The 14,658-nt window shown below is 35.8% G+C and overlaps 1 protein-coding gene across 4 annotated transcripts in view; it reads right to left on the bottom strand.

Moving 5' to 3' along the window:
- Positions 1-14,658, bottom strand: part of STAG2 (stromal antigen 2) — a 71,212-nt gene that overhangs the window by 26,764 nt on the left and 29,790 nt on the right. For all 4 annotated transcript variants that reach the window (XM_030228767.2, XM_030228766.2, XM_030228765.2 and 1 more), the window contains exons 2-7: positions 10,030-10,174; positions 9,346-9,424; positions 8,076-8,237; positions 5,201-5,297; positions 3,889-3,965; positions 2,125-2,329 (exon numbers count right to left, since the gene is read on the bottom strand). In XM_030228767.2, coding sequence (XP_030084627.1) covers positions 2,125-2,329; positions 3,889-3,965; positions 5,201-5,297; positions 8,076-8,237; positions 9,346-9,424; positions 10,030-10,073 — 664 coding nt within the window. In that variant the 5' untranslated portion in view covers positions 10,074-10,174. The remainder of the gene's footprint in view (positions 1-2,124; positions 2,330-3,888; positions 3,966-5,200; positions 5,298-8,075; positions 8,238-9,345; positions 9,425-10,029; positions 10,175-14,658) is intronic.

Below are 14,658 nucleotides of genomic sequence, written 5' to 3'. Positions count from 1 at the left end.
ATTTTTTTGATACACAAACTTATGCAATGTTTTACCAAGCACTGCATCATTATTTATCAAGATAATAGATGCAATATTGCTATTCTGTTCTTTTTTTGTCACTTCTTTAACGCTGTAAGCATTATTCTTATTATATGTACATTATTAGTATTTAATTGAGAGATACAGGATATATTTCCTTCCCAAAATGAAGGTAGACTGTAAGATTAACAAACTTAGCCCAAGAAATACTAGAAGAATTGTTATCAGTCAGTTAGACTGACACCATTCAGTCTTAAATATACAAGAACCTTCTTTCTTCAAAAGGAAATGTCTTAGACAACCAACACCACCACTTCACACCAGTCTTTTTTTCTCAATTTAATTTTAAAAAGGTGCAGGTTTTCCAAAGATTCATTTATTAGCAGAAGCAGAGAAAGCACATTAGCCAATTACAAGCCAGAAAAGTAAAATATAAAACACACTTGCATGGGAATTTGTGTCCTTTTATTTTTAGATCAATCCTCTTTAAAAGAGTGCAAATACCTCTTTTTCAGAAACTAGAAGGTGACCAACTGTATACTTGCTTGCCTTGGGAGCTTCTGTAACAAGGCATAAAAGGGCTTGCACTGGCAGAGCAGACACAGAAAATTCTTGTGCATGTATCACCAGCATAAAGCTAATGAGAAAGGCTTAAAGACATGCAGTTATATTGAAATATCATCTCACACTGTGATCTCCAAGATTAAAGAGCAAGTCTGAGTTAATCACAGAAGCTGAAATTAACAGAAGTACCACTAAATATGGATACAAGGATTCTGCTGGCACTCTTTGCCATATAAAATACAATCTTCAACAATACAAACAGTAAAACTCAGATGAACACACAAAGCAACAGAACTGACTGCTGATGCGAACAAATGAAAACACATGGCTTATAAAAACATATTTTGACAGAAACAAACATGCAACAAGGCAATTTCTGCAACTTTTATTCAGGCACAACTCCAATTCAAAAAAAAAACCTCAAAGGTAATAACTTGCTTTTTAAGACCTAGAATAGAATTTGTATTAAGTCATATAGTACAACAGTCAAAATTGATAATACAGCAGAATCTGTAAACTCTCCTTAAATAAAAAGTTTTGTTCCTCTGTCCATAAGAAATGCTCTGGCTGGTAGAAGTCACACATCAGCAGCCCCATGTGCAGTGTGCTAATGTAAATTCAAGAGGGCTCTCAAGGATACAGAAGGACTGACATAACAGGACTGAAGCCAGCTGTAAATCAGCCAGGTCAAGGAAAGCTAACAGTAATTACTTCCAGTGTGGCAAAACCTCAGTTTCACACTCAGCCTAATTTTACCTCGTTCAAAGTAAAATTGTTGCCATAACCTCACATAAGCTGACAGCCACACAAGGCCACTCACAATCATTCCTCAGTAAATCAGTGCAAGTTTAGGACTCCCTTATCCAAGAAGCTCATCGTTTGTCCACACAAATATGTTTCTTTGAAACATTCTATACTTAACTCATAAAGGATTTCTTCACAATTTAATGCATTGGGGAAAAAATATTTAAAAGGTCAATTACATAAAACAAAGAAATTTAGAGACTGTATTACTGATGAAAAAATTATTTTAAATTATTTCTAATGTAAAGACTGGAAATGCTACTTTACATGGTGCCATAACCTCAATATTTCGCACAATTTAAATCTGTAGTAAAAACTGCATCCAACATAAACTACACCTTCTGTTTGACTTATTGCAGAGCGTGAACAGGTTCAACTGCATTTGAGATTAAAAGACACCTATACCTTATTTAGGATCAAAGACAATCTAGTAGAATCAACTGAAAAGTTTCATTTACTTTTCTACTAAAGGTAACAAAAATTCAATACCAGAGAGCTAGAATACTTTAAAGTAGTGCTATGTTTTCAGTAGCAAAAATCCAAGACAAAAAGCTGTCCCAAAACAAGCTGCATAAGAAGAAAACAGTATCACAAAATAAAACACAAGTTGAATGCTGAATATCAAGAAGTTCAATCAGAGTAATTCTGCCCCATGCAACACAATTAAATTAAATGTAAGCAATATCCAAATAAATATAATTAATAATAATACCCAAATTAATAGAATTCACTGACCTGCCAGTGTGCTAGTGTGCCGAAAGGCTCTGACTTGTGAGTCTGAGAGCCCCGTGAGCAGGGAAATGACAGTATCCATCATATACTCATCATAGATGATGCTATACTGACACTGTCGGACGAGCACTCCAATGAACTCACAAAAACTGGATTTGAACTTTTTCCACTGGGGGCCAGCCATAGTTAGTGGATAATCTCCACTATCCTATTAAAACAGAAAAGGAAACAGGAAACTCTTTCAAACACTTTAAAAGTTATTTCATTAAATAAAGATTAAGAAGAGATATGTGCAACTTAAAGTCAAAATCTCAGAGGCATTAAAAATGATACATCAGAAGAATGTGATTCCATAAATATGAATATACTTTGCAGCTGAGGCTTGTTATAACACAAAGACAACATTCTAACTACTAGTTCTTCTTTTCTGTTTGACACAAAATAAAAGGAAAAGATTATTTGCCTTACAAATCTGCTTTGTTACACTAGAATCATCACACGAAAAGGTGACAAGTTTAGGAACAGGTAAGGATCATAAGGAAGTTTACAGGGAAATGCTTACATTACAGACTGAAACTTCCTGAAGTCAAAATTACCTACTTCAACACCTCAAATATAACAAATGTGTGCCTTCTCCTGATATGGGAGCCCTTACAAATAACAGTAAAATGACAGGGAGAAATAAAGAATCATTTGTGTCAGTGCCACTCTGAACGGTTTCTTTAAGAGGCTGAACAACAAAACAGGTTGAAAAATAAAGAAAGCATCCATGAAAAGGGATTAGAAATCTGAGAGCTGCTCATTAGAATTCTATTACAAGAAAGAGTGAGCATGACATAGTGATAAAAAAACCCATGTACCAACAGTCCCAGGTGTGGCTTTATAAATTTCACACAATATTACCTTAAAGTAATCAAATCTATTTATGCATTGAGGTAGTTTTAAGCAACACTAAAATTCCTTTAAAGAAAAGGATATTACATTTTCTCCTCAGTTAAAGTTATGGATTTTCTTTAATTATTGGAGGGGTGGCAGTGAAGAGAATTGTGTCTGTACTAGACAAATTTGGGGAGGAGGTTTTAAAGCTACATTTATGTTCTCTGAACACAGGATGAAAGGAACACCACTCAAACCCAGGAAAATCAAAAACAAATGAAAGCCAAATGAAACAAACAAACAAAAAAGCCAAACAAACCAAAATAAAAACTACAAAAAACAAACAAAACAAAAAGAACCCCACCACCCACCAGAAAAAAGCCCCAATACATCTGATTTACCCCAACAGTCTGTGGAACAGAAAAATGACAATTTAAAGGGAAAAAACCCCATAATCCCCATAAAAGGAAAAGCACTAGTCTTCAACTGGAAAATAATCAAATTTAAATCCCCATAAACTGTAGATTAATGAATGCATAGAAATAATTTTAGCGACCATTTAAAGACACAATTTAAGGCCTTATATAAACAGCAAGATAGGGAGGCATCCCCCACAGTGCCACCCAAGTAGGAGTTCCCACTATATAAAAACTGAAAGTCAATATTGATTTCTCAAACCATTAATAAAATAAGCTGCATATATGCAGAGCTTTACTTCCTAGTCTTTTAAATTCAGTGAAATAAGAGTTTACCATTTTCATTCATAAAAGTCCTGTAATTTTTGTAACTCCATATTCTTGAAATAAATATCTTAAAATTAATGTGATCCAGCAAAATTAGGACAGGTAAAAAGAAAAAAATGAATAAATAACCAGCACTTCATTAAATTACCTCATCAAATTCTTCAGTCATTTTCCGGATTATTTCAGAATTCTGCATATGTCGGAACATCTCTGCTGTAACAACTCCTACAATTTAGATATTAGGTCATTAGCATTGTTAGTATGAAAGCTGTAGATGGCAGATGACATGCCTCCTGCTACAATGTCAAAATTACCCTTTTGTACCTAACCTACTGAATACACATGTATATTTTTATTAAATTTCACTTTTTTTCTTCTAGCATTCATGTAAAACAAATACTTAACACCATTTATTTATGTGGGGTTTAAGAAGCATGTTCATGTGCATGTGCACACCCATCTAGAATTAACTCATTCACTCAATCAGAACTCAAAGGTACTTGTGTCAGACATCTGTACCATGAGCACTACACCATCTGAAGTGACCTTTTGGGACTCAGGATTCTAAATACTGCAAGACAATTTTTAACAGCTGTATTGCTATTTATTATCTTCTGCACTATAATAAACAGAATGCTTTCATGAAATTTCTATTTGTCTCGGCCTCAAATTGTTAGACCTCCCAAAGTTTACTGCAAAATTCATGACAAGGATCATCACAAAAATCATTAAAAGATTCTGCAGCTTTATCTTGTAACAAAAATCAAAAGGTCACTACTCTTTAAAGTGCAGATAACCTCTGAGGAACACTGTTAGCTTTCTTGTGATTTACACTCGTTAAAAGTTTATCAGGACAGAGAAACACTTGAGCAGAACAAATTACATCCAGACTTCCTCTATCAAGCATAGCGACACTGCAAGGCAAGCTACTTTCTCTTCAAGAGGAGGTTAGAGGTAAAAGAATGGAGGATGCAGAAATGAGGAAAGAAAAACCAAAAAATAAAGAAAAAAAAAAATGGAAACACAATCTTACTGTAGACAGGCTACCACAAAGCTGTCCATAGTATCTTTTGAAATAAGCATGTCTACAAAAGCTATGAGGCAATCTTAATCAATGATAAAACATAGGTACATCCAAATTAGAATCCCAACACTATCAGTGTTAGGAAAGATGATTTTCTGAAATAAGAGCAGGAACAAAGGAAGAGGAAGCACATGTTAAGTAGTGATTTCTATCTGCTGTAAATACAAAAGGCTTACTCAACACTTTAAACGGCAGTATAAGATTTCTAAAACTCCTGCTCCCACATTCAGAAATACTTGTTTAACTCCAGGGACCTGAAAATGTAAACTAGCTCTGGGGATGAAGCGCTCTTACAGCCTCAGCAGTATGAAAGCAAAGATTGAGAATCATGCTGTAATATTACTTAAATGGATGAGTAACCAATTCAGTTTCTTACCTTTGCAGCCTGAACACTGAATAAAGAAGTTAATGAGATCAAGAAGTGCTATATCTCGGTCATGTTTGTATGACTCTATCCAGTCATCCACTACAGACTGAAAGAAAATAAATAAAAAGGCACTGCTCAGTTTTCATAAATTGACGACATTGTTACTTAACTGCTTTCAAGTAAGGGATTCTTCTTCATCTCTTTAAATAACTTGAACTCTCTTTTTTGATTACTACAGAACTAAATGCTTAAATGTTCTTTTACTGCTGTATGTTCTCAAGAACTCACTTTATTCTATAAACATATACCAGTACAAAACTGACACCTGAACATAAAGCACAGAAATACCGTATCCTTCTACAGTAACATTTTTGGAGGAAGAATGCAAAAAATAATTGGGGTCTTTTACAGAATCAGGTCTTTTATTTACACCCTCCCCTACTCTGCCACACCGATATTTCTCTGAAGATATTGTTTGTGCATTCAATTCCAACAGCTACAACTGTCTATATTCTCCAAAACATGTGTCCCTTGGATGAACTTTGCTTCATCCACATTTGCCACAACAGGATGAACAGCACTGCCCTACACTCCATGGATATTAATTACTCTGTAGTCACTAAGCCAAAGAAGAACCAGCACGTTTTATTAAAAGACCTTAATGTGAAGCAATTAAACCTGTGATAATCATTTTGAGAAAACAAAATTTACATGCAATTATGTTTTAACCATCCATTTGTAGAGTACAAACCATCTACTGCCAAGGTCTTAAAACACAGACACACAATTTTATTAACACAGGTACAAGGGACTCGCTGTAGTATCAAGTTTTCATGTTTGACTTTTTTTAATATGTTAGTACCCTTCCCTAAATGATGGAATAATTCAGAATTTCAAAAGACAGCTGGACTATGCACCATCTCCAAGGCTTCCTGTCTGTATTCTCAGTGCTTACTCTCACAGCCAATACTGCTGAGGACAAATAAAACATAGCCATCAAGAAAAACTTCTGAACAGAGATACAGCTAAATCCCTCTTCCCTGAATCTCAGTTTGTTTATAGTGTGATGCACTACTGTAGTCAGCACAACAAAACAAATGAAAAACTCAAAGTGAAACTGTCATGCTCTTTCCAGTAGGGAAAGAACCTACGAACTGGACCTGAGTGGGCTGACTTGAAGGAAAGAATGAAATATGGAAAAAACAAATTTGGCTTCTAAAGAAGGCCACCATGCAAGAACTGAAGAATGATAGGAATGGAACAAATATTTTCATTATTTCTGTGTTCAGAATCTATTCAATTTAAAGGAGTACCAGCAAAACAGCTGTTTCATGAAACGTTTTGTGTGAGTGAATGAACCACCTCTTTTTGCCAAGGAACAGACATTAATTCACAGGATCAGAGAACGGATTAGGTTGGAAAAGACCTTTGAGGTCATTGAGTCCAACCTATGACTTAACAGCAGCTTGTCAACTAATCCAGAAGGTACAGAATAGAATTTAAAATAAAATAGTTAACTTAAAATTATTACCAAAATTTTCCCAGATAAACAAACTCTGAAGGTCATGGAGAAAGCTTTGTTCTCTGACTGCTGAAATGGACTTTAGTTTAAAAATGGACTTTAGTTTAAAAATAATTTGAGAATTTTTTTTCTTCCTAGTTTTAAAATATTGACAAAGATTCAGGTATCAATTTCCCATTTCAACAGAGTAGTCAGACCTGGCAAAGGTCCATTTTACCCTTGGAAAGCAAAATATTTTGACTGTATGTAATTTTAAACAGTTAAAAATTCATGAAGATACAATTACTGATTACTGGCTGAACAAGTTGCACACAGAGCAACAGTTAGAGAAATATTGCTTTTCCATCTGCTTTGAAATAGAACAAAACCAATGATGAGAGAATCAAAATTTCCCTGTGCAAATACATCCAAGTAATTTGCTCTTGTTCCCAGCTGTAATGCAGGAGGCTGTAAACCTTGAGAGAACTGCACAGCAACCCAGCTTTCTGCATGTGTATTACAGGAGCTGCAAACTCCAGATTTCCAGTCCTAAAGATAGTCTTTCTTCCACACAGCCAGGAGTCACATGAGTGAGTCAGCAGCAAAGCTTCATGGCTGACAGGCTTACACTTATTACACTTTAACCCTATCTCGACTGGGAGACTCACAGCCAAGCAAACACTTCAGTGACCTATATGAATTAAAAAAAAAAACCTAGCAAAGACAGTGCTGTATTTCTTAATAGTCTGACTTCCATCCAGTTAGTAAATGCAGTGCGGGGGGGGAGTACCTAATGTAGATACTTGAAGGGGTTAAATCTACCCTAAGTTGACTTGGCCAGAGTACATTGCTACACTGTAATTGGCTGGAATTTGGGTCAGGAAATTTAAAGAGGAGCCTGGAAGTTTTAGCCAGTGATTTTACTTTGAAGGAGAGAAAAGAAGCAACAGATTTATTTATTTTCAGATAAACTAAGCTCTGGATGCATGTAAAAACTGCAGATTCTTCTTAAGTTCTATGACAACAATAAGTCTAAACCACATTTGTATTTAGTTACCACCACACAAGGAGGACTTGAAAGCTATGCAATCTAAAATAACCTTTCTTCATTCAGGATACTAAAAACTTATTTTGAATTGTAGTATGAATTTATTAATTTCATATGAGATTATTCGTGAATAACATTTAGAAATGAAAAATCAATTCATTCAAACATCAACAAAGCAAAACCACTTTATTTTGATTCTTATATATAAGTAAAACCAGAAAATTGAAGGAAGAAAACTACTTTAGACTTCATTTGATTAAACTGCATGTAGAAGAAAATATTGTTATATTTAAACTGTATCTACATCCAAGCCAAAAAGCTATCCCAGGTCTTACCTGCATAGCACTCTTGCCCATTTTAACTACTTCAAAGAGCATCATGTTTTCCACACCATTCTGTTGGTGATGTCCATTCATCCGATTTGGACCACCAGGTTTCCCTCCTCCGTTGCCACTTTTTCCCTTCTCTGCTGGTCCTTTTTTTCCTTTTTTACAGGTCTGCAAATCACACACAAGAGGTTTTATTTAATTATCATGAAGTATTAAAAAAAGAAATCACTACCCATACCATGACAAATACAGGCAAGGCCTTTGATTTTCAGCAACCCTATTTTTTAAATGTCAGTGTATCTGTGTGTGTATGTATATGCATATATAAAATAAAAATTCAAAAGTTGGGAACAGCTGATCCTGAGTGATACAAAGACCAGCAAGAACTCTACAGGTTCCTTCTTCCCTCATTTAAAATCTTTAAGCAACTAAAAAAATGTGATTAGTGAGTGTATAACACAGATCTTTGTCGTGTTTAACTAGTAAAACAGATTATACATATTTCCTTTTAAACAGCTGAGGCAATTTCCTTAACACATCACAAAGTCTCCTCTGCAATTCATTATCCTTTTGTTTTTTCATTTAAATAAGCTGGCAAGTGGGGGGGGAGGAAGAGCAGACAGGTGGTTCGTGATTTCCCAAATCAAATATGACTCACAGAAAGCAGAAAGAACATTAAGTACAAATTACATGACCACTGTATAAAATCCATCACCACCTCTCCACAACCAGGTGCTCTGCACTGGCTCAAGGAGTGCCCAGTGAGGGGTCAGAGCCCAGGCCAGCACGGCAGGGAAGGAGCCACACGTGGTGGCTGTGAAGCCTGTGAAAGGCACATGGGGAGGACAACTGTCCCTGGAAGGGAGAGAAGGGCTGGGAACTGGGTTTAGACCGCCCACTCCAAGACTGTAACCTCCTGTCTGCAACGTGTTAAAAAAACTTTTAACTGAATTATCGTTCTGCTCACTTTTCAAACTAAAAGACACAGAATACGTGATGAATTTAAGTATAGGATGGAAAATATGCCAAGAGACTGATCAAACCAAAGCTTATCCTCTCCTCCCCTGCCTCCCTTATGCCTTCAGAGCACTAAGAAAATATCACAGGAACAGTCAAGATGAAACACTTCCATACAAATACAAATATGAACTCTCGTCACAGAACACTTGCATTTTCAGACAATATTCCTTCTTGCTCATTCAACTTCAAAGAAAGTGCTAAACTCTTCAATTTATAACAGTGGAAATGTTTCAGTATCCCTCAAGAGTGAACATACTTTGCCTTTGCCTTGTTTTTGGTTTTTTCCTTCAATATCCTCAAAGTCTGTATCAGAAGAGAAGTGTGTTTCAGACTCCCTGCAAGGATAAAGAGACAAACCATTCACACATTTCATCAGAAACATTCTTAAATATACTATATAAAATCACAGTATGCTCTCAGTCTAGGAAGTCAACACCAAAGGGGATGAACTGGATTATTTTGGTCTGCTTAAAATAATCACTTTACTTCTCTATCCAAGAGTGTAATTTGTACCTAATTCTAAATCTTGGAAACTCAAATGTCAGTTTCTTTAAAATTGTGGGAAGACAAAAGCCTTAGTAAAATTATGTCAAAAGCACCAAGGAACTGATGCCTGGGGGAAGCCAATGATTTGGCTTTCACTAAAGCATTTGGAATTACATATTTTAAATATTAAGTGATTCACCCCAGTTAAGGGCAAATATTTCAACTACTTGATTTAAACCCAGAGTTAAAAAAAAAAATTAAAAACTTATTTAAGTTACTGATGAACTAATACTCAATAAAAAAATTTAAAATGCTTTTACCAACATCTCAATGGAAAATAAAAATAGAACACCATCCTTTATTATGCTTCCTTGTTTCGAAGAGAAAGTAAACCGTAACACAAAAAAGACACAATACATTTACAAACATAACAACAAATTTTTCAAACACTTACTGAAGGAGAGTAAAATCAGTTGGTATTTCTGGAGCTGCTATCATTTCTTTATCATCTTCTGGAACACCACTGTATTAGAAAGATACTCAAAAAGCAGTCTGAAGTGCAAGCTTACTTTTCTTTCTTCCTTTGTAGCAGACAACTTCTAGAATGAAATAAATCAAAAAATACAGTCAAAATTATTCTACATATGGAAGGATAGAGTTGCAAACACAGAAGATATAAATTGCACAATCCTGTTTCCAACCAAGCTTTTTCCTCTTTTAAAGATTTTGAGTCCTCTCATGATCGTACTACAAAGTGACTCCACAAATGGTAAAAGTATTGCAGAAAGATAATAATACAGAAATACTGTAAAAAGCTCAACCAAACAAAATGTAACAATAAAAAAATAGCCAACCCCAAAAAACCCAACCAACCAAACAAAAAAACCACCAACTACCCCACATTTTCTGATTAGGATAAGCAAACTGGAATGGTTTTCATTAACACCTCTAAGTAGCAGAGCCCAGAACTGACCACACTAGGGTAATTCTAGTTCTATTTGACCAAACCAAAACCAGACTTGATGTTGAACTTGAAGCACAATATGTGTATACTTCAAGATATTATATATAGCAACTTTGCACCTCCAACTTGCCAACTTCCATATAATTTTCCATAAATATAATTTCTTACAACAAGTTGCTATAACCAGCTGCTTCACAACTCTGTGTCTTCCAGAGTTGATAAACCAGTCTTACAACAGGTTTAACATTTGAAGCATTTGACAAGACTCTTATGAGTATCAAGGAAGATAATACATACTATCCACATAGTACAAAGGAAAACACTGGAAACACAATTGTTTTAGCAAGAAAACTAAAGATGGTGAAATACTTGTTTTAAACTTCATTATACTACCGTTCATTATAATAAATTTAGGTTTTTCTCTTATTTTTCCTGTTATCAGTGGGGAAAAAATATCCAGTATCCAGTATCTCCCTGGATACTTCAAAAGCAAATTTTAGACATCCACTAAGTTTTCTGTGTCACTTGGCTCCCCAGGTCAACTTTTACACAGTATGACATTCATGTATTTTAAAGACAGAATACCGAGGAGAAAGACCTTCAGAGTCAGACTGCTGACTCTATAGCTTTCTGGAGTGATTAGGTATTTGAGGGAAAGATTTAGTTTTGGCATGCTAAGCACATGTTGCCCTAAGTCTGGTAGCTCTGCTCCAGAGACTGCATTTCAACTGAGTGTGTGGCAGAGAGGCTGGACAGGTTTTCTCCTGCAAGTGCTTATTCTGAATGCTAGGGGCCACTGTAGCTTCCAGATTTAGAGAGATGAGAGAAACCATAAACTCTGAACTTATAAGTTCTCTTTCTTCACATTTTACGTAATTACATTAAAGTAGAGAACCACAGTGGAAATAAACAGTGGCAAAGGCAAGGAGGTTCAAGATGATCAGTCTCAAGACAGTCTGCAACTACAAAAGCATACTCCATCCAAAACACAGCAGAAGGTAAAAAAATTCAAGAAAAACCATGCTGCAGAATGGCAGCACCCTCTGCCGCTGCATTCCTCCCTTCTCTAAAGGCACCACATGGGCACATGACCAATGCACTCCATTCACACTCTCTGTAGCAACCACTGCCCAGCCACTCACCATTGTAGCCTCTGCCAATTCAGTATCACACAAATAAAGTCCCCACTAAAATGGGCAAAATACAACTCAAGTATTTTTCCCTGAGATTCTCAAGTTAAACTGGTTCAACAGCAGATTTCCAGAGTCAAGGCAAGGGAAACACAAGACTGCATAGCCACCAGCAGGGGTGGGAAGGGTATAATTCCCTTCTTTGGTGGCAAGGTGCTAGTATACCATCTAGGCCATCTGTGAAATGCCCTGCTCAGAAGATAACATATCGAAAAGCTTTACACTTTGGAATTCCTTTGCATCCTTTGCATATTTATCTCTTAATATTTACTTTTATTTCAATCGGCAACTCAAACTTGGAAAAAAGGACACACTTTAATGACTTGGTCATCAGGGTTGGCACCTGCTCAGCTGTACAGGAAGAGGGGGAACAGAAAAAATAAAAATGAAGAAGAAAGAAACATCTACACAAGTTCTTTTTGAGGCATGATTGCGATTCAGTCCCAGTGCAAAGCAGAGATGCAAACTTCAAAAACCACCAGTTTCAAGTTCAACCTGTCTATCAATGTGCTGGTATTTGATTCCTTCTAGTTTACATTTTTCAATGTTAAGAGGCAAGACATCTACTAAAGTGACAATCTGGATCCTTACAAGCAAATTGGCTCCTTATATGAAACCCAAACATACCATCCTACAAAATTTTGCAAAAATCTAAATAAATTCTTATAATTACAGAAATTAAAGAAAAAACCCCAAAACCATGAAAAAGAATGGGCAAATTATTAGAGTACTTATTCTCTACATCAAACAAGCCAAATAAATCAGTAACAAAAGCTGTCTGCCATTTACAGCAACTTGAACTTCTTGTCAGAACTGTTCATCTTAGTACAGACCACAAAACATCAGAGAAAACACAGCATGTCAGAATCACCTCCTGGAACAGAACAGACATATCAAGTTCTTGCCTGATGCTGAAGCATTAACTACTGAGATTCATATTTTTTGTTTTTCTTGAAGGAAAAACAAACTTAGCCCTCAGAAGTGCAACTATATACTGGTATTCTGGAAAAAGAAGCTAGAGAGGAACACCTGGCAATGGTGTACAAGAGTGTAACAGATCTCAGGCGTCAAGCTTAAGTTCCAGCAATGACCAAAAACCCCCTCGCATTTGTCCTACTACAGAATAATCTTAGAGGATTTACACACATCCAGAATGCTCAGCCAGCAGGGTCAACCCAGCCCAGTAAGCCCTCTCTGGCAGTGGCCAAGAGAAGCTGCCCAAGGAAGAACACTATTTTCTTTATAGCAAAGTTTCCCTGAATGCCTTCCTAGCATCCAGAAATAATCTATGGATTTTGCTGGCCAGAGAGGTTGTCCCTATCCTTCACAACACCTTATTTTTCCCACTAGTATTTCCAAATAGTTTTTGAACTCAATAGTCAATGGAGGGTCTTCCATCCAAGAACTCCCACAGCCAAATTCCATACTACAAAAAGGCATATTCTTGCCTTGAATTTATTACTTTCCAAATTTATGTCATGTTCTCTTGTTCTGGTATGGGAGAAGAGTGACACTGGTCATTCCCCAAGATCCTTCATCTCATTAAACACCTTCTGGGAATTCAAGCTTACTGCCAGCCACGTCTTCATGCCCACACCGGATGACTCATTCAAAACATGTGGTTCAGGAAGTCAATAAGGAAAGATTCTTATACAAATGATTTTCCAACCAAAACTTTTTAAATATATAAAGTTCATATAACACACTGAAATCTGAAAAGAAAGAAGTGGAATTCTTGCAGATGTCATTCCAAACAGTGCAAGTCTACATTATTTTTCAATGAGTTCTAATAAACAAACTGTTTTAAGAACTCTAGGAAGTTAACTCTATAAACTAAACAGTACCATAAAAATTAGTTCCTGAGTTTCTTTTTTGGCATGTTCACAGAATTCCAACTTTAATTTTCCCAAGCAGATACTGAAATCTCTCAAGCCTGTGAAAACTTTAAAAGGCATTGAACTTTGCGAAATCATAATTAAATTATTAACTATAAAAAGAAAATGTATCCTGCTGAAGGATCACAAGGTGGAGCTCTAGCCTAAAGCTAACTGAAGAAACTCCAAAAGACAGGTCATCCAGAGGTTGACCTAGTTATTTCTCTGCAATAAACTTCATAACAGATTCCTAAAATTGCAATAATATTGTAGCACATTTCCTTTAGATTTGTATTTAGATTGTTATGACACCAGAGGATCTCTTCATCTTTTTAAAATAAAGGCACATAGGTGTTTGACTCCAATGACTCTTAAAAAGACAAAAATGCATACAGCTACTGCAGTATGACTAGCCTCAGTACTTGGCTTTCAAAACAAGCAGAAGGATTTCAGATAACATTATAAAAGCAGAAATAACGTATCCCTTTATTGTACCTTGCTATTTAAAACTTTGCTAACAAAACATTACTGAACTAAAAAACCTACTGGAACAACAGGAGCAGACCAGCAATAGTAATCATACATCATGCTTCCAACTATAAATGTAGGAGGGGTTCCTACTTAAAAGAATTTGACTGTTAAAAGCAAGAGGCAAGCACGAAACACTGTCAAGACTCCAAAAGCATATTCACTGAAAAACAGATTTAAACCTTAAAGGCTATTTATCCCTATTACATGAATATTTAGCTATGGTTGTGATTAACTCAAATACACTGGTCAAATGTTGACTCTGCCAAAAGTGGACAGAACTCACCAGCACAACTCACACAACAACACACAGGCTGTCATCAGCAGTTGCTGAGGGCTACCTGTCCTCCCACAATTCCTATTACATGCACAGATCTATTAATGCAATTCAGTGAGCAGTGTTTGCTCTAAGAATATACCTAATTATATATGTATACACACACACATATAAACAATCACAAAAACAGTCCCAAACATTTGTGTTTTATACACTTGTGTAAATGCATTAACTCCAGTGTTATCGATCA

Source organism: Serinus canaria, chromosome 4A (genome assembly GCF_022539315.1).
Source record: "Serinus canaria isolate serCan28SL12 chromosome 4A, serCan2020, whole genome shotgun sequence".
NCBI classification, from domain to species: Eukaryota; Metazoa; Chordata; class Aves; order Passeriformes; family Fringillidae; genus Serinus; species Serinus canaria.
Note: the sequence above shows the minus strand (reverse complement) of the source record. Positions and strands in the feature narration are given on the sequence as shown.